We start from the raw sequence: 18,946 nt of genomic DNA on the forward strand, positions 1-18,946 counted from the left end.
TTTTTTTTTGAGACGGAGTCTCGCTCTGTCACCCAGGCTGGAGTGCAGTGGTGTGATCTTGGCTCACTGCAACCTCCGCTTCCTGGGTTCAAGTGATTCTCCCGCCTCAGCCTCCTAAGTAGCTGGGACTATAGGTGTGCACCACCATGCCCAGCTAATTTTTGTATTTTTAGTAGAGATGGGGTTTCACCATGTTGGCCAGGTTGGTCTGGGCCTCCCAAAGTGCTGGGATTACAGGCATGAGCCACCTCGCTTGGCCTAGGGCATTTGATAGATTAGCTCCACCCCGCCAAGAACTACAAACCAAAACAGTCTCTCCACCTCTGTGACAGAAATAAACAGTGAGGCAAGAGGTCAAAGCCTTTAGGGAAAAAAATCTCTCCTCTTGGAAACCGGAGCAATAGAACCAAACATGTTTCCATCTAGCAATTATATTAAAGATTTTAAACAGAACAACATTTGGACCAATAAAGAGGCTTGATTTATGTCTAAATATACCACTTCGGATGCTGGGTGGAAAATAAACTGGACAGGGACAAGTGTGGAAGCAGGGAACATAATCTATCCAATTAGGATGGACTCATAAATCTATTGGATGCTTCTGGCTGCAAATAAAGAGAAATTCGGATTCAAGCTAGCAGATTTATCATCTCAAATAACTAAAAGTCCAGGGGTCAGGTGAGCTTTAAGTGTGGTACAATCAGCAGCTCAGTGACGTTATCATGATCTTCATGTCTCTTTTCTTCACTGTCATTGGTGGTGTCTTCATCGTAAGGCAATTTCATCTCATGATTTTAAGACAGCTACCAATAACCACTGGGGCTACATATTTTCATGTTCACATATTTCAATTTTAAGATATAAAACTTCTTTGGTAATTATAGATATAATTACTTTACTTGAGTCTAACTGAGCCCAGTTTGATCACTTGCCCACCATGGGGACAATATGAATCATCAGAAAAACCTGAAGTGCTGATTAACTTATGGTAATCCACCCCTGGAGCTACAAATAAAATCAGTTTCCATACGCTTGTATGGAGCAGAAATGGATACCTTAATAAAAGCAAAGTTCTTGCCTGGGTGTGGTGGCTCACGCCTGTAATCCCAGCACCTTGGGAGGCTGAGGCGGGAGGATCACGAGGTCAGGAGTTCGAGACCAGCCTGGCCAACACAGTGAACCCTCGTCTCTACTAAAAATACAAAAAATTAGCTGGGTATAGTGGTGTGACCCTGTAATCCCAGTTACTTGGGAGGCTGAAGCAGAAGAATTGTGTGAATCTGTGAGGCAGAGGCTGCAGTAAACTGAGATCGCGCCATTGCCCTCCAGCCCAGGCGACAGTGCGAGATGTCTCAAAAAAAAAAAAAAAAGTTCTTATAGGAAGAAAGAAAAGGTGACTGGTGATGCAGTAAGAACTCAACAGATGTTTGCTGTGTCTCTCTTCTCTAAGCTACACCATATTTAGGCTCCTTTAATTACAGTGAGGCAAAGCATAAAATAACAAAATGGCTGGGTGTGGTGCTCACATCTGTAATCCCAGCACTTTGGGAGGCTGAGGCAGGAGGATTGCTTGAAGCCAGGAGTTTGAGACCAGACTCTACAAAAATTAAACAACAACAACAAAAAAAACAAAATAAACACCAAAACACCAAGACCAATCAAAGAGTTTTATACTCCTTTTATTCTCTATCAAATGCAATTCTAAGCAATGTCCAGCTACTATCCAAACAGCTTCCAGCCCTCTGCCAAAGGTGGAATTCTTCAATCACGTGAATAGTACTGAGTCCTGATGTTTGTGTGGCTTATCTCGCCAGGGGCAGGGCAGATACAGAGAAGTTGTTCTTTTATCCTATGGCCAAACCTCTGCAAGGACAATAGGGCAAGTGAATTTGCAGAAAGGTAGATGATCTAGTCTTTTATTATTTTCCCAGGATGAAGTTGGGGAAGGGGGTTGTAGGTTTCCTTTAGCAATGTGGTTATGAAGGCGCACGAAAGCTTGGAATCTTTCATTTAAGAGTAATAGTCTAATCCCAGCACTTTGGGAGGCCAAGGCGGGCAGATCACGAGATCCGGAGATGGAGACCATCCTGGCCAACATGGTGAAACCCCATCTCTACTAAAAATACAAAAATTAGCTGGGCGTGGTGGCACACGCCTGTAGTCCCAGCTACTCAGAGGCTGAGGCAGGACGATGGCTGGAACCCGGGAGGCGGAGGTTGCAGTGAGCCTAGAGAGCGCCACTGCACTCCAGCCTGGCGACAGATTGAGACTCAAAAAAAAAAAAAAAAAAAGTAATAGTTTGCTAATTCCATTATTTCCAACAGATAGAAAAAAAATCGGTAAATGGGCAAATTGAGGAGTCTCTGGGCCCATGTAAAGTATATTCCTAAGGTCTCCTACATGAAAGATGGGAAACTACAGCAGTACGAGCAAGAAATCCTGGTGGCTTCTAGGATAATGATAAGAAAGATGGAGAGATGTGGACTAATTCAAAATGTATTTTGGAATAGAATCATAATGACTGGATGATATATTAGATACTACAATAAAGAAAGGAGCGAAGGCCGGGCGCGGTGGCTCACACCTGTAATCCCAGCACTTTGGGAGGCCGAGATGGGTGGATCACGAGGTCAGGAGATCGAGACCATCCTGGCTAACACGGTGAAACCCCGTCTCTACTAAAAAATACCAAAAAAAAAAAAAAAAAAAATTAGCCGGGCGAGGTGGCGGGCTCCTGTAGTCCCAGCTACTCGGGAGGCTGAGGCAGGAGAATGGTGTGAACCCGGGAGGAAGAGCTTGCAGTGAGCCGAGATCGCACCACTGCACTCCAGCCTGGGCGACAGAGGGAGACTCCGTCTCGAAAAAAAAAAAAAAAGAAAGAAAAAGAAAGGAGCGAATAAATGACCCCTAGATTTCTGGTTGAAACATTTAAGTAGATTGTGGTGCCATTTCCTGAGACAGGAAAGATCATAGGAAGTGCAGGTTAGTAAATATAGTCAAGAATCTCAATTCATATAACATAAATTTGAGACGCATGAGAGATCTCTAAGTGGAAACATCAATAAGCAGTTGGATAGACTAATATTAACAGTCCTAACAAGAGAGGAAGACCTGGCATGGAGACACAGAAGATATAGAAGCTGCCCAGCCCCTCTCCCTACTCTCCCATCCACAGCTCACTTTTAAAAGTGAGGGCACACTTCTGCTTGGGAGACTGCATGGTTCTAATAGTCTCATATAACAGGGACAGCCAGAGGAGGAAGTATATATATCAAGGCATATGTTGCCTTACCCACAGGAGCTCCAGCTTGTGACCATGGCCAGACTTTGCCTTGCTTCATCAACTCCTGTTCAGCAGACCAAAGTAACTTTTCACCATTCCCAGGCTATGACGGCAAAAGGGCTTTGTATATACTATTATTATATAAATTGTATACACTATTATTATACAAATTGTATACTTTTTTAAAAGTTGTATTTCTGGATTTTCAGTTGTTAAACAGAATTTATTTTCTATTTTGACCTTGAATCCTGAGATTTTTTTTTTTTTTTGAGACAAGGTCTCACTCTGTCACCTAGGCCGGAGTGCAATGGCGCGATCACAGCTCACTGCCGCCCTACCTCATGGGCTCAATCGACCCTCCTGCCTCAGCTTCTTGAGTAGCTGTGACTACAGGTACATGCCACCAAGCCTGGCTAATTTTTCTATTTTTTGTAAAGACAGGGTCTCACTATGTTGCCTAGGTTGATCTTGAACTCCTGGGGTCAAATGATCCATCCACCTTGGCTTCTCAAAGTGCTGGGATTACAGGCATGAGCCAGCAGCCCCTGATCACATCCTGAGATTTTCTAAGTTCACCTATTTATTATGATCATTTATCTATAGAATCTTTTTTGTTTTCTATATATACAATCATATTGTCTGTGAATAATGGTTTTATTTCTTCCTATCATTTTTTCATTTTTAAAAACTGAGACATAATTTACATACTATAAAATTCACCCTTTTAAAGTGAACCCTTTAGTGGTTTTTATTTAGTGTATTCAGAAGGTTATGCAACTATTACCACTCTCTAATTCTAGAAAAATTTCATCATCCAAAAAAGAAACCCTGTACTCATTAGCATTGACTCCTTACAGTTCCTGGCAATCATTAATCAACCATTTCCTGAGGCATCAATTTTGCCAAAATTCATTTACTAAATAATCATTGTGTAGTTATTATATGCTATGCACTGTTTTAGGCATTAGGGATTCAATATGAAACAAGACAAAGTTCTTCCTTTTGAGGAGAAAAATACAACTTAAAACAGTGTTTTGACAATAAAAGAAGCTCAGATATATAATGGATTAGGATGCAAAAATGCATACATTTTTACAATAAAATATGGAACTTCAAGGTAATTTCCTGTTGGACCAGGTACTGCAAGCTCTGCCCCAGCCCTGTGGTGATACGCTTTCATTCTCCTTTGTGGCTGCAGCCAACATGAGCACTTTATAGGAAAAGGCCGAGAAACACTGCTATAATGTTCATCTGTATAATGAAGGGATATACATACAATGATTACAGGTTGAATCAGTAAACTAAAGGCTTGATTTCTAGCTTAGGCATCAATATTACCCAATTATTTATTTATTATAAATTGGTATACAATGGCTTCATCCATCCACTGAACAAATATTGAGTGGGTTTCTCATTAATACATGATGAAAGACATAAAAATATGTAAGATACATGGTCCTGATCTTAAAAGTTTTACTCAAATCACTAGATATATAAGAAAATATAATAATATATGAGAGTTTCGAATCACACATAACAGGCAAATTGCTTCTGGAAAATAAGAAAATTCTTCCATTATGTAATTTGTCCATTTTGTAAACAAAATGAAACACTTTATAAAAATGTTCAGCCTGGTGTGGTGGCTCACAGATTGCCCGAGCCCAGGAGTTTGAGCCTGCAATGAGCTGTGATTACACCTTTGTTCCAGCCTGGGCAACAGAGTGAGACTATATCTCTAGAAATGAATACATAATAATTAAATAATAAAAATAAATAAAATACTCATGTCAGCCTGGAACTTACACTTGGATCACCTGTCTCTAGTATCTGAAAATATACCTAGATATCAAAAAAAGAGTTGAATTAATCTATTATCCAAAGTAAATTACAAGTAACTGTACTAACTTACTTTTCAGTGCCTCATTCATTTGTGCCTTGTGGTTAGCTGCATGATACCAGGTGATCTCAGCGCCATCTTCTGCTGTAATCTGGCTATTTCTCAGAAAATACTCCAGTATATTTTCACTCCAAGATCCTAAAATAACAGTATTTACATGTAAATTAATATTGTTTTTTATAGGACAAAAAATTTTAAATTAATTTTGTTGTATATATTTAAGACACACATATGCTGTTATGTGATATAGATAGATAGTAAAAAGGTTACTATAATGAAGCAAGTTAACATATCCATCATCTCACATATCTATTTTCTGTGTGTGGCAAGAACAGCTAAAATCTCATTTAACATGAATCCCTTATATACAGTACAATTTTATTACCTGGACTCCTCATGTTACACATTAGATCTTGACTTGTTCATCTTTTTTTTTTTTTTTTTTTGAATTTGAGAGCAGGTACTGTTTGTTTGTTGTTTATTTATTTATTTATTTATTTTTTTGAGACGGAGTCTCGCTCTGTCACCCAGGCTGGAGTGCTGTGGCCGGATCTCAGCTCACTGCAAGCTCCGCCTCCCGGGTTCACGCCATTCTCCTGCCTCAGCCTCCCGAGTAAGCTGGGACTACAGGCGCCCGCCACCTCGCCCGGCTAGTTTTTTTTTGTAGTTTTTAGTAGAGACGGGGTTTCACCGTGTTAGCCAGGATGGTCTCGATCTCCTGACCTCGTGATCCGCCCGTCTCGGCCTCCCAAAGTGCTGGGATTACAGGCTTGAGCCACCGCGCCCGGCCAGGTACTGTTTATTAACCAACCAACTTAGAAAAATAATCATGGCAGACATCTTAGTCCATTCTTCTAATAAGCCTGTTGATCTGGTCCTCCCTGCTGCCAGCATCTCTCCCTTCTACAAAATGGGTGGTCTCTCAGCTAGGCGCAGTGGCTCACACCTGTAATCCCAGAATTTTGGGAGGCGGAGGCAGGCAGATTACTTGAGGTCAGGAGTTCGAGACCAGCATGGCCAACATAGTGAAACCCCATCTCTAACAAAAATACAAAAAAGAATTAGCCAGGTGTGGTGGCACACGCCTGTAATCCCAGTTACTCCACAGGCTGAGGCATGAGAATCACTTGAACATGGGATGCGGAGGTTGCAGTGAGCTGAGATCACGCCACTGCACTCCAGCCTAGATGACAGGGCGAGACTCTGTCTCAAAACTAAACTAAAATAAAATAAAATTAAATAAAATTAAATTAAATTAAATTTAAAAATGGATGGTCTTTTTCTCCATCCCACCTCATGGATAAGATAATTTGAAGGGCCACAGGAAGTTATTTGCTTCTCTGAAGTATTTTCCAACAGTATAGATCTCATGAATCAGATCCTCCATGTAGATGATGCCGTATTTACCAATAGATCGAGCAACCAAAGTGTTATCTGTTAAAGCAATTCACTTCTTATTGATTTTGCCATAACCATGCTTGTAGATTACTGACTTCAGATTTGGGTACCCCCAAGCAATATATGGTTCTACAATCCTCAGCATGTTAACTGAAGCCTGTTGAGCGTCACAAAGGTTCCGATGAAGATTTCACGAAGGCGAAGAAGCTGCAACACCTTTTGGACCTTTGGGCTCACACCATTGACACCTCTGATCCTGAAGACAAACGCCAATTTGGGTTCTGCAGGTATATAGAAGTTGCCAGCTTTTCTTGCCATCCTTGCCATTTGAATTTCAGTTCTGTGTATCTGCCTATATTCCTTGTGACAGTGCTTTGCTTTTTCATAGATAAGCTTCCTCCTTGCCTTTTGAAGCATCTTTTGGTCAAACGTCTTTCTCAGGCACTTGATCTTCAGCTCTGCGAAATTCCTTTGCTTTTTCTTAAGGGTTTCTGGTACAGCAGGAACCTTCTTGTCTTCTACACCTTCCACGGTTCCAGCCGGAAAAAGAGGCAACTTGCTCATCTTATATATCTGTTCTGTATCCTCTAACCTACATCTCCCCATTTCCTCTGCATCTCCCCTCCCTGTAGCCATTGTTTTGTCATCTATTTCTGTTATATTTGATTTTTTTTAATTCCACATATAAGTGAGATCATGCACTATTTTTCTTTCCGTGTCTGGCTTATTTTACTTAGCATAATGTCCTCCGGTGTCATCCATGTTGTGGAAAATGGCAAATTCTCATTCTTCTTTAGGACTGAATAATATTCCATTTTATCTGGGTACCACAGTTTATTTATTCATTCATCTATCAACAAACACTTGTTGTTTCCATATCCTGGCTACTATAAATAATGCTGCAATGGACATGGGAGTGCAGATATCTTTACAAAGTGGTGATTTCATTTCCTTTGGGTATATGACCGGGAAAGGGATTGCTGAGTTATGGGGTGAAAAAAAAAATTAACAAAGCACAGACAAGATATTGAGGGATAATAAAAAGTAGTTAGACTGGGAAAAATATAAGATTTTAAAAATAGAGAACAAGTATTATGATGTGGCAAGTATATAATATAAACATGTTATATATTATAATTAGTAGACATAGGATAGTCTGAACATCAGAAGCATAAGAATGTAGGAAGAAACTAAAACTCAAGCATATATTTAAAAGCTGGAAATTACATATGATGTTCTCTACAATCCTGGTCCCAGAAATATAAGGACAACTGAGGTAAAGCCAAAGCTATATTTAAAATTCTAAGTTTTACACACTTGTTTTTTCTACCTGAAGCCCCATTCTACATTTGTATTAACAATTTAATATTTAAATTGCATATTTTACTGCATATCTACCTTCAGATTATTCTCAGCAACATCTATATGAGTGAGCAAGTAATCTCTTGAATTAGGATTCATAAGTTTATCTAGCATGTGCAATATATGTAATTCTCATATCCTTCAACTACTTTTTGGTATAACATATTTTCTCTTGATTAAGCATTAAAATTTGTGAGTTAACAAAGACTAAGATAAGTGGTAGCAAAAATATCTGAACCCAGATCCACTCCATACTATATCATAACATACAGGAAGAAAATGCTGAACAAAAGGTGTCCATAATTTTACCTCCCTAATCCTTGTTCATGCTTCGAACATTTATTAAGAGCCTAGCAAGTGGCTGCAAAGTCCCCAAGCATGAGATTCTTTCCTCTGTTAATTACTTGTTTGTTAACTCTGCCTAACAACAGTTGAAAATCTGAAACTGCTTCTTCTTTTTTTCTTTGTCTTTTTCCCATCTGCCATCTGTGGTGGAGCTGCCACCAAAACACAGATTTCGTAAAAACCCTTCCCGGGAAGACCACCACCCTCAAGGTTGAACCCTCGGACACAATAGAAAAGGTAAAGGCCAAAATCCAGGAATTCCTCCTGATCTGCAAAGCCGGATCCTTGCTGGCAAGCAACTGGAAGATGGACGTACTCTGTCTGACTACAACATTCAAAAGGAGTCTACTCTTTATCTTGGGTTGAGACTTTGTTGGTGCTAAGAAAAGGAAGAAGTCTTACACCACTCCCAAGAATAATAAACACAAGAGAAAGAAGGTGAAGCTGGCTGTCCTGAAATACTATAAGGTAGATGAGAATGGCAAAATTAGTCACCTTTGTCGAGAGTGCCATTCAGATGGTGCTGGAGTGTTTATGGCAAGCTACTTTGACAGACATTATCGTGGCAAATGTTGTCTGACTTACTGCTTCAACAAACCAGAAGACAAGTAATTGTGTATGAGTTAATAAAAGACGTGAGCTAACATCTTTTTTAAAAACCCCTCAAAAAACCAAAAACCTAAAACCTATTGGAAACTGCTAAGATATTGAGAAAAAGTAAAATTTGATCAGAGAATGGAGGGGCATATAAAGACAAATTCTAACTAACATACGAGGGACTTAGCAATCACTTCTAATACTGGGCTGCAGAATTTAAAAAAAAAAAAGGAGCGTTAGGTGGAGGATTCACTATCCCCAAAGCAGTCTCCCACTCAAAACACATGGCCCTATTTGGCATATATAATAGAGTCATAGACCTTTCATACTAAGATGGCAACACATGGCCATCATTCTTTAAAATATTAAGGTAGCCATTTTAGAAGGCACATTATTGATTGGCTATAACAAATGTCTGACAATAGGAAAATAATTAAATCAGTACATATGCATGATAGAATATATGACTAATGTGGCTGTTAAAAATGAAGGCTTTCCCAGCACTTTGGGAGGCCGAGACGGGCGGATCACAAGGTCAGGAGATCGAGACCATCCTGGCTAACACAGTGAAACCCCATCTCTACTAAAAAAATACAAAAAACTAGCCGGGCGAGGTGGCGGGCGCCTGTAGTCCTACCTACTTGGGAGGCTGAGGCAGGAGAATGGCGTAAACCCGGGAGGAGAAGCTTGCAGTGAGCTGAGATCCGGCCACTGCACTCCAGCCTGGGCGACAGAGCAAGACTCCGTCTCAAAAAAAAAAAAAGGAAGGTTTTGAGATACACCAAATGCTTTAGAGATCTGATAAGCATGCCGTTACCAGAAAAACCTAAATGTTGGTTAATGGTTCATATTGGATATTTCCACAGCACTTTTCAACTACACATACTGCATTCAGAATTTTTATAAAGGCAACCTACAAAGTAATAATAAAGTACCAGGACTCTAGAATTTGAAAACATTTAAAGTAAAAAGTTTTCCTTACCCTTTTACTAAGTGAAATTGTTAGTCTGTATTTAAGCCACAACTGTATATATCTTAAAACTTAAAAGAGGATCCAATTACCTATGATCTAGGGTCTTAGTATTATTATTTAAACAGGCTGGAACTCTGAAAACAGGGCCAAGAGAAAGGCAAAAATAATTGCAACTTTTTTAAGATTGAGTTTTTGAGCAGTTTATTTATTTATTTATTTATCTATTTATTTTGAGACAGTCTTGCTCTGTCACTCAGGCTGGAGTGCAGGGGGATGATCTCAGCTCACTGCAATCTCCGCCTCCTGCGTTCAAGTGATTCTTGTGCTTCAGCCTTCCGAGCAGCTGGGATTACCGGCATGCATGAGCCATCACATTGGCTACTTTTTGTATTTTTAGTAGAAATGGTGTTTCACCATGTTGGCCAGGCTGGTCTCAAACTCCTGGCCTCAAGCAGTCAGCCACCCTCAGTCTTCCAAAGTGCTGAGATTACAGGCGTGAGCCACCGTGCCTGGCCTTTTAAGCAGTTTTCATTTACAGAAAAAAATTAGGCTGGGCATGGTAGCTCATGCCTGTAATCCCAGCACTTTGGTCGGTCGAGGTGGGCAGATTATCTGAGGTCAGGAGTTCAAGACCAGCCTGGCTAGTATGGTGAAACCCCTCCTCTACTAGAAATACACAAATTAGCAGGGTGTGGTGGCTCATGTCTGTAGTCCCAGCTACTCAGGAGGCTGAGACAGGATAATAGCTCAAATCCAGGAGGCAGAGGTTGCAGTGAGCTGAGATCATGCCACTGCACACCAGCCTGGGTGACAAAGCAAGATTCCATCTCAAAAAAATAAAAAAAAAAATTAGCAAAAAGAGCAAAGTTCCCATATCATCCCCATTCTTCCCTCAATTTCCCCAGTTTTTGTTTTTTTGGTAATTACAAAATTGCTTTTATTTAAAAATCCCCAATTTTTAACATCTTAAAAATTAGTGTGGTATGTCTGTTAGAATAGATGAGCCAATACTGACATTTTGTTATTAACTAAAGTCCATAGTTTACATTAGAATTCCCTCTTGGTGTTATACATTTTATAGGTTTTGACAGATGTCTAGGTGTACATCTGAGATAGCAGGTTCAGTTATGGGCCACCGGAATAAAGTGAGTATCACAATAAAGCAAGTCACACAATTTTTAGTTTCCCAGTACATATAAAAGTTATGTTTACACTGTTACACTGTAGCCTATTAGGTGTACTATAGGATCTTGTCTAAAAACAATGTGCATACCTTGATTTTAAAACACTTTATTGCTAAAAAGTGGTAACAATCATCTGAGCCTTCCGCTAGCTGTAATCTTTTGACTGGTGGAGGGTCTTGCCTCAATGTTGATGGCTACTGACCAATCAGGGTGGTGGTTGCTGAAGGCTGTGGTGGCTGTGACAATTTCTTAAAATAAGACAATGAAGCTATTGACATCAGTGGATTCTTCCTTTCATGAAAGATCTCTCTGTAGCACACAGTCCTGTTTGATAGTATTTTACCCACAGGAGAACTTACAAAATGACAGTCAATTCTCTCAAACTCTGCTGCTGCTTTAACAACTAAATGTATGTAATATTCTTTTTTTTTTTTTTCAGTTTCAGTATTTTTATTTTTTTAATTTTTTTATTTTTTTTATTATACTTTAAGTTCTAGGGTACATGTGCATAACGTGCAGGTTTGTTACATATGTATACTTATGCCATGTTGGTGTGCTGCACCCATCAACTCGTCAGCACCCATCAATTCATCATTTATATCATGTATAACTCCCCACTGCAATCCCTCCCTCCTCCCCCCTCCCCATGATAGGCCCCAGTGTGTGATGTTCCCCTTCCCGAGTCCAAGTGATCTCATTGTTCAGTTCCCACCTATGAGTGAGAACATGCGGTGTTTGGTTTTCTGTTCTTGTGATAGTATGTAATATTCTTTATCATCTGTGGTCATTTCAACAATGTTCACAGCATCTTCACCAGAAGTAGATTACATCCCAAGAAACTACTGTCTTCGCTCATACATAAGAAGGAACTCCTAGTTCATTAAAGTCTTATCATAAAATTGCAATAATACAGTCACATCTTCAGGCTCCATTCTAATTCTAGTTCTCTTGTTATTTCTTTTTTTTTTTTTGAGACACAGTCTCGCTCTTTCGCCCAGGCTGGAGTGCAGTGGTGCTATCTCTCGGCTCACTGCAAGCTCCGCCTCCTGGGTTCACGCCATTCTCCTGCCTCAGCCTCCCGAGTAGCTGGGACTACAGGCACCTGCCACCATGCCTGGCTAATTTTTTGTATTTTTAGTAGAGACTGGGTCTCACTGCGTTAGCCAGGATGGTCTCCATTTCCTGACCTCATGATCCACCTGCCTCGGCCTCCCAAAGTGCTGGGATTACAGGTGTGAGCCACTGCGCCCCACCTTCTCTTGCTATTTCTATCACATTTGCAGTTACATCCTCTACTGAAGTCTTGAATCCCTCAAAGTCACCCATGAGAGTTGGAATCAACTTCTTCCAAACTCCTGTTAATGTTGATATCTTTACTTTCTCCCATTAATCACTAATCTTCTTGATGGAATCTAGGATGATGATTCTTTGCCCACATTCATCAGAGAAATCACTACCTATGGCAGCTACTGATTTATAAAACATTTCTCAAATAATAAGATGTGAAAATCAAGATTACCCTTTGATCCACGGGCTGCAGAATAGATGCAAGCATGCAGGAAAACAACATCAATCTCTTTGCACATCTCCATCAGAGCTCTTGGGTGACCAGGTGCCTTGTCAATGAACAGTAACACCTTGAAAGAAATCTTTTTTTTCCTGAGCAGCAGGTCTCCACAGTGGGCTTAAAATATTCTGTAAATCATGCTATAAACAGATGTGCTGTCATCCAGGCTTTGTTGGTACATTTTTAGAGCACAGGAAGAGAAGTAGATGTAGCATAATTCTTAAGTACCCTGTGATTTTCAGTATAGCAAATGAGCACTGGCTTCCACTTAAAGTCACCAGCTGCATTAGCCCTAACAAGAAAGTCAGCCTGTCTTTTGAAGCTTTTAAGCCAAATATTGGCTTTTTCCCTCCAGCAATCAAAGTTCTAATGGCATCTTCTTACAATAGAAGGCTATTTTATTTACACTGAAAATCTATTGTTGCCCCTGCACAGTGGCTCATGCTTGTAGTCCCAGCACTTTGGGAGGCTGAGGTGGGGGGATCACTTGAGCCCAGGAGTTCGAGACCAGCTGGGGTAACATGATGAAATCCTGTCTCTACAAAAAATACAAAAATTAGTAGGCTGTAGTGGTGTGTGCCTATAGTTCCAGCTACTTGGGGGGCTGAGGTGGGAGGATCGATGGAGCTTAGGAGATCAAGGCTGCAGTGAGCCATGATCTTGCCACTGCACTCCAGCCTGTGTTACAGAAGGAGACCCTGTCTTGAAAGAAAGAAAGAAGAAAGAAAGAAGAAAGAAAGAAAGAAAGAAAGAAAGAAAGAAAGAAAGAAAGAAAGAAAGAAAGAAAGAAAGAAAGAAAGAAAGAAAGAAAGAGAAAGAAAATCTACTGTTAGTATAGCTCCTTTCATTAATGATCGTAGCTAGATCTTCTGGATCACTTGCTGTAGCTTCCCTATCAGCACCTGCTGCTTCACCTTGAAATTTTTTGTTGTAGAAACAGCTTTTCCCCTTAAACCTCATGAACCAACCTCTGCGAATCTCCAGCTCTTCTTCTGTAGCTTCTGTACTTCTCACAGTCTTCACAGAATTGAAGAGAGTTAGGGTCTTACTCTGGATTAGGCTTTGGCTTACGGGAATGTTGTGGCTGGTTTGACCTATCCAGACCACTCAAACTTTCTCCATATCAGCAATAGAGCTGTTTTGCTTTCTTATAATTTGTGTTTTCCATGGAGTGGCACTTCTAATTTTCTTCAAGAGCTTTTCCTTTGCATTGACAACTTAGCTGTTTGGCACAAGAGGCCTCTCTCAGCTTTCAAAATGTTTTTCTCACTAAGCTTAATCATTTCTAGCTTTTGATTTTGTTTTTGTTTTTTTTTCAGAGACAAGTCTCACTCTGTTGCCCAGGCTGGAGTGTAGTGGTGCAATCATAGCTCACTGTAATCTGAAATTCATGGGCTCAAGTGATCCTCCTGCCTCAGCATCCCAAGTAGCTAGGACTACAGATGCATACCACCACGGCCAGCTAATTTTTAAAATTTTTTGTAGAGACAAGGTCTTGGTACGTTGCCCAGGCTGGTCTTGAACTGCTGGCTTCATGTGATGACCTCAGCCTCCCAAAGTGCTGGGATTACAGGCATAAGCCACTGTGCCCAGCCCTCTAGCTTTCAATTTTAAGCGAGAAACAGGTGACTCTTCCTTTCACGTGAACACTTAGAGCCCATTCTATGGTTATTAACCAGCCTAATTTCAATACTGTTGTGTCTCAGGAAATAGTAAGACCCTAGGAGAGGGAGAGAGACAGGAATATGGCTGGCTGGCGAAGCAGTCTGAACACACACCATATTTATGTATTTATTTTTTATCCTCGCCAAGCCGGCCAGCATGCACTGCCCAAGCCAGCAAGGCTCACACGCCACATTTACAGATTCAGTTTGACTTTGTGGTGCCCCAAAACAATTATTATTGTAGCATTTAAAGATCACTGATCACAGATCACCATAATAAATATAATAATTTTAAAAATATAATAATTTTTAAATTTGAAATATTGCAAGAATTCCCAAAATGTGACAGACACAAAGTGAACATATGCTATTGAAAAATACAGCACCAACAGACTTGCTCAATACAAGGTTGCCACAAACCTTCAATTTGTAAAAAAAAAAAAAAAAAAAGAAAGAAAAGAAAAAAAAGTATTATCTTCAAAGTGTAATAAAGTGAAGTACAATCAAACAAGGGATGCTTGTACAATGGCATGTATCCACCACTACAATATCACATGGAATCACAGTGTTGCTGCTCCAAACCTCGGTGCTCCCTCTATTTATCCCAACCTCCTTTCCCGTGCAACCTGTGGCTGTTTTCCAGTTACCATAGCAGGGTTGATTAGTTGGAACAGAAATGTATGCCTTGCAAAGCCCAAAATTTTATATCTGGCTTTTTACAGAAAAAGTTTGCTGACCACCAAGATATGGAAACAAGCTAAGAGCCATCAGTGGGTAAATGGATAAAGAAAATGTGGTAGAGATATACAATGGAGTACTATTCAGCCTTAAAAAAGAAGAAAATTCTGTCATCTGTGACAAATGAAGAAACCTGGAGGACAGTATGCTAAATGAAATAAGCCAGGTATGGAAAGAAAAACACTGCATAGTCTTACATGTGGAATTTCAAAAAGTAGAGCTTACAGGAGTAGAAAGTAGAGTGGGGGTTACCAGAGGCTAGGGATGCAGCCGGGGCAATTGGATGGGAGGGGAATATGTCAGTCAAAGGGTACAAAGTTCTAGTTAGACAGGAGGAATAAGTTCCCAAGATCTATTGCACAGCATGGTGACTACAGTTAATAACTCTGGGCATGCTGGCTCACAACTGTAACTCCAGCACTTTCGGAGGTCGAGGCGGAAGGACTGCTTAAGCTCAGGAGTTCGAGACCAGCCTGGGCAATGAAGCAAGACCTTGTCTCTACTACTAAATAAAATAATAATAACCCGGTCATGGTGCTGTGTGCCTGTAGTCCCTGCTACTCAGGAGGCTGAGGCAGGAGGATCACTTGAGACCAGGAGGTCAAGGCTATAGTGAGCCATGATTGCACCACTGCACTCCAGCCTGGGTGACAGAGCGAGACCCTGTCTCGATAATAATAATAATAATACTAATAATAGTGTATTATATATTTTGAAATTCCTAAATGAGTAGATTTTAAATGCTCTCATTACAAAGAAATGATAAGTATATGAGGTGATGGATATATTAATTAGCCTGACTTAATCATTCTAACATGTATACATGTATCATAACATCACATTATACCTCACAAATATACAGTTATTATTTGTCAATTAAAAATAAAATTAAAAAAGAAAGTTTGCTATTTGCTGACCCCTGGAAGAGACAATCATTAAGGTTCCTTCCAGTTTCCAAAAGCGACTACCAGAATTGACTTACCATTAAAGACAGTGTACCATATGTCCACACAAACACTTGTACACACATGTTCACAGTAGCATTATTCACTATACCCAAAAGATGGAAACAACTCAAATGTCCATCAACTAATGAGTGGATAAAATGTGGTGTTTCATGCAATTCCTTTTCTGGCCATAAAAAGGAAAGAAGTACTGAAACATGCTACAAGATGGATGAATCTTGAAAACACTATGACAAGCGGAAGAAGCCAGACATAAGAGGGTCTATATTGGATGATTCCATTTATATGAAACATCCAGAATAGGCAAATTCAAAGAGATAGAAAGTAGAAGAATAGTGGCTCTGGGTTTAAAGGGTGGGGGATGCGAAAGTGTTTCTTTTTGTAAGGTGAAGATGTTTTAAAATTGTGGCAATTGTTGCACAAGTCTGTGAATAAGCTAAAATTAAATAAACAAGCTAAAACCACTGAATTATACTCTTTAAATGAGTAAATTGTATATTAATAGTATGCAAATTATACATCAGTGAGGATTTTTTAAAATTTATTAATTTTTTTTTTTTTTTTTAAGGCTCTGGCTCTGTTGCCCAGGCTGGCATGTTCTTGGCTCACTGCAGCCTCTCTCCCGCTCAAGCGATTCTCCCACCTCAGTCTCTTCCTGAGTGGCTGGGTCCACAGGCATGTGCCACCACCATACCTGGCTAATTTATTTGTATTTTTTGTAGAGACAAGTCCTCCCTGTGTTGCCCAGGCTGATCCAAACTCCAGGGCTCAAGCGATCCTCCTGCCTTTCAAAGTGTTCAGATTACAGGCGTAAACCACCATGCCCGGCCAGGATGGAACTTTTCACTGTACATCCTATTGTGCCTTTTTAACTCTTTTATGTTGAGAATGTATTTTTTTTTTAAGTAAGGGGGGAAAATGACATATAACAGAAGAATCTGGTTAAGAATTAGTTTTATCAGTAACTCGGTAATGAGAAGAAAATTTGTTTTTGTTTTTGTTTTTGTTTTGAGACAGAGTCTCTCTCTGTTGCCCAGGCTGGAGTGCAGTGGCGGGATCTCGACTCACTGCAAGCTCCGCCTCCCAGGTTCACGCCATTCTCCTGCCTCAGCCTCCCAAATAGCTGGGATTACAGGCGCCCGCCACTACGCCCGGCTAATTATTTTATATTTTTAGTAGAGACGGGGTTTCACTGTGTTAGCCAGGATGGTCTTGATCTCCTGACCTCGTGATCCACCCGCCTCTGCCTCCCAAAGTGCTGGGATTACAGGCGTGAGTCACTGCGCCCAGCCCGAAAATTTGTTTTTTTTAAAAATGGCATTTGTCAGGAATTGGACGTTTTTCACTTGTGCACACATTTTTTCCCCCAAGATTCCGTAAACCTTGTATCGATTCAGAAGAGAACCTGGATTTATACAGCCTGTGAGTGAGAATGGTGTAAGTCTTGAGGGTGGGTTTGTCCCAGATTTGTTTGGATTCTTAGGAAAAGCAGGCATTAAAAGGATTTATACTGAGAAGTAAAGAGCCCAAGGGTTAAAAATGGAAAACTCTGAAGAAAATGTTCTATGGAGGTTTAGCACAGGTCTTGAAAAAGAGAAAAAAGAGAAAGAAGAGAAAAGAAAGTTCACATTGATCACTTTGATCCAGTAATTTCAATTACAAGAATCATATCCAGGATAAAAACAAACCAAAAACATAACTGAGGAAGAACAATGCAAAAATGTTTATTACAGAATGAATTCTAACAAAACTAAACAGGAAACGACTGATTAACGTTCAACATTAGGAGACTGGTTAATTACAATATAACTGTATTGTATACAATATAATTGTGTAAATTCAGTCATTCAAAATTATGTTTATAAAAACCTTGGTGACATGGAATAGTATAAGAGGCAGGATTTTAAAAATTATGTTTACCATGACCTTAACTCTATTTTTAAGAGTCAGGGTTGTTAGAAAATACCAAAAAGTTAGTAGTGGTGCCTGTGGGTATCAGCATTTGGGGAATTTTTTTTTTCCTACTTCCCTATAGTAATATACTTTATAAATGTTCTATAATGACATTTATCAGGACCTGGACATTTTTCTCTTACACACACGTTATTCCAAGATTCTGTAAACCGTGCCTCGATTCAGAAGAAAACCTGTATTTATACAGCCTGCTAGTCAGAATGGTGAAAGCGTGTATTATTTTTACAATTAGGGAAAAAATCTAAACTGAAGAAAGAACGCGTCACTGAGGTTGTCTCATGCCACTACTTAAGCTTACAGAAAAGATACTGTAACCTTCAAGAGCGGAACTATTGTCCCGCAAGTTGAAGCACTTGATTCCAAGGGAAAACTTAAGCGAGCCGCACTCTGCCAGGTTTCCAGGCCGCGCGCTCAGCAGCGGGACTACGCCGGGCCGGGCCGGCCCACCGTCCGCATTCCCAAGCCTCCCGGTTTCCAAAGAGGAACCGACTGACCCAGACCGCCCCCATGCGGTCTGCGGAAATTAAGGAATTAGGGAAACGTCACATTCCTTTCCTTCCAACCAAGACCTCAAAAAACACTGACTCTGCCGTTCTCCGATCTCCCCCTAACGCCTGTCCCTTAACGCCCACCCGGCAAACCAAGGTCATCGCCAGGCGATCGGGGGCGCGCCCAGAGTGCGGAGTGGGCTCCAAGCCCAGCCGCCCGGTACTGCGCGGCGCGCTCCCAGGTCCCTAAGCAAGGAGGACCGCGGGAGCGCACAAAGGGAGGGTGCCGCCGGCGGAGCCTCTCAAAGAGCCCCACCTCCAGGCAGAGGCCGCGTGCTTGGCGCTTACCTGGGCCTCCGGCGGATGCTGCCATGGTGATGACGCCCGCCGTCCGCGCAGGCGCCCAGCGGCTGGCGCCCCTGCTAACCGGGCACTGGTGGCAGGGAAATTCGACTCCACAAACCACAGGCCTCCCGCAGGGGAAGAGCCAGGCGGGCGCCAGCGAAGCGGA

At 40.8% G+C, this 18,946-nt stretch overlaps 1 protein-coding gene and 1 pseudogene across 1 annotated transcript in view; both read right to left on the reverse strand.

Annotated features, from left to right (window-relative positions):
- Positions 1-18,946, reverse strand: part of FAM151B (family with sequence similarity 151 member B) — a 52,418-nt gene extending 33,472 nt beyond the window's left edge. Inside the window, exons 1-2 of the mRNA XM_010386016.2 lie at positions 18,784-18,946; positions 5,193-5,318 (exon numbers count right to left, since the gene is read on the reverse strand). Coding sequence (XP_010384318.1) covers positions 5,193-5,318; positions 18,784-18,808 — 151 coding nt within the window. The 5' untranslated portion in view covers positions 18,809-18,946. The remainder of the gene's footprint in view (positions 1-5,192; positions 5,319-18,783) is intronic.
- LOC104680200 lies at positions 6,014-7,010 on the reverse strand (annotated as a pseudogene).

This window comes from Rhinopithecus roxellana, chromosome 3 (genome assembly GCF_007565055.1).
Source record: "Rhinopithecus roxellana isolate Shanxi Qingling chromosome 3, ASM756505v1, whole genome shotgun sequence".
Classification (NCBI taxonomy): domain Eukaryota; kingdom Metazoa; phylum Chordata; class Mammalia; order Primates; family Cercopithecidae; genus Rhinopithecus; species Rhinopithecus roxellana.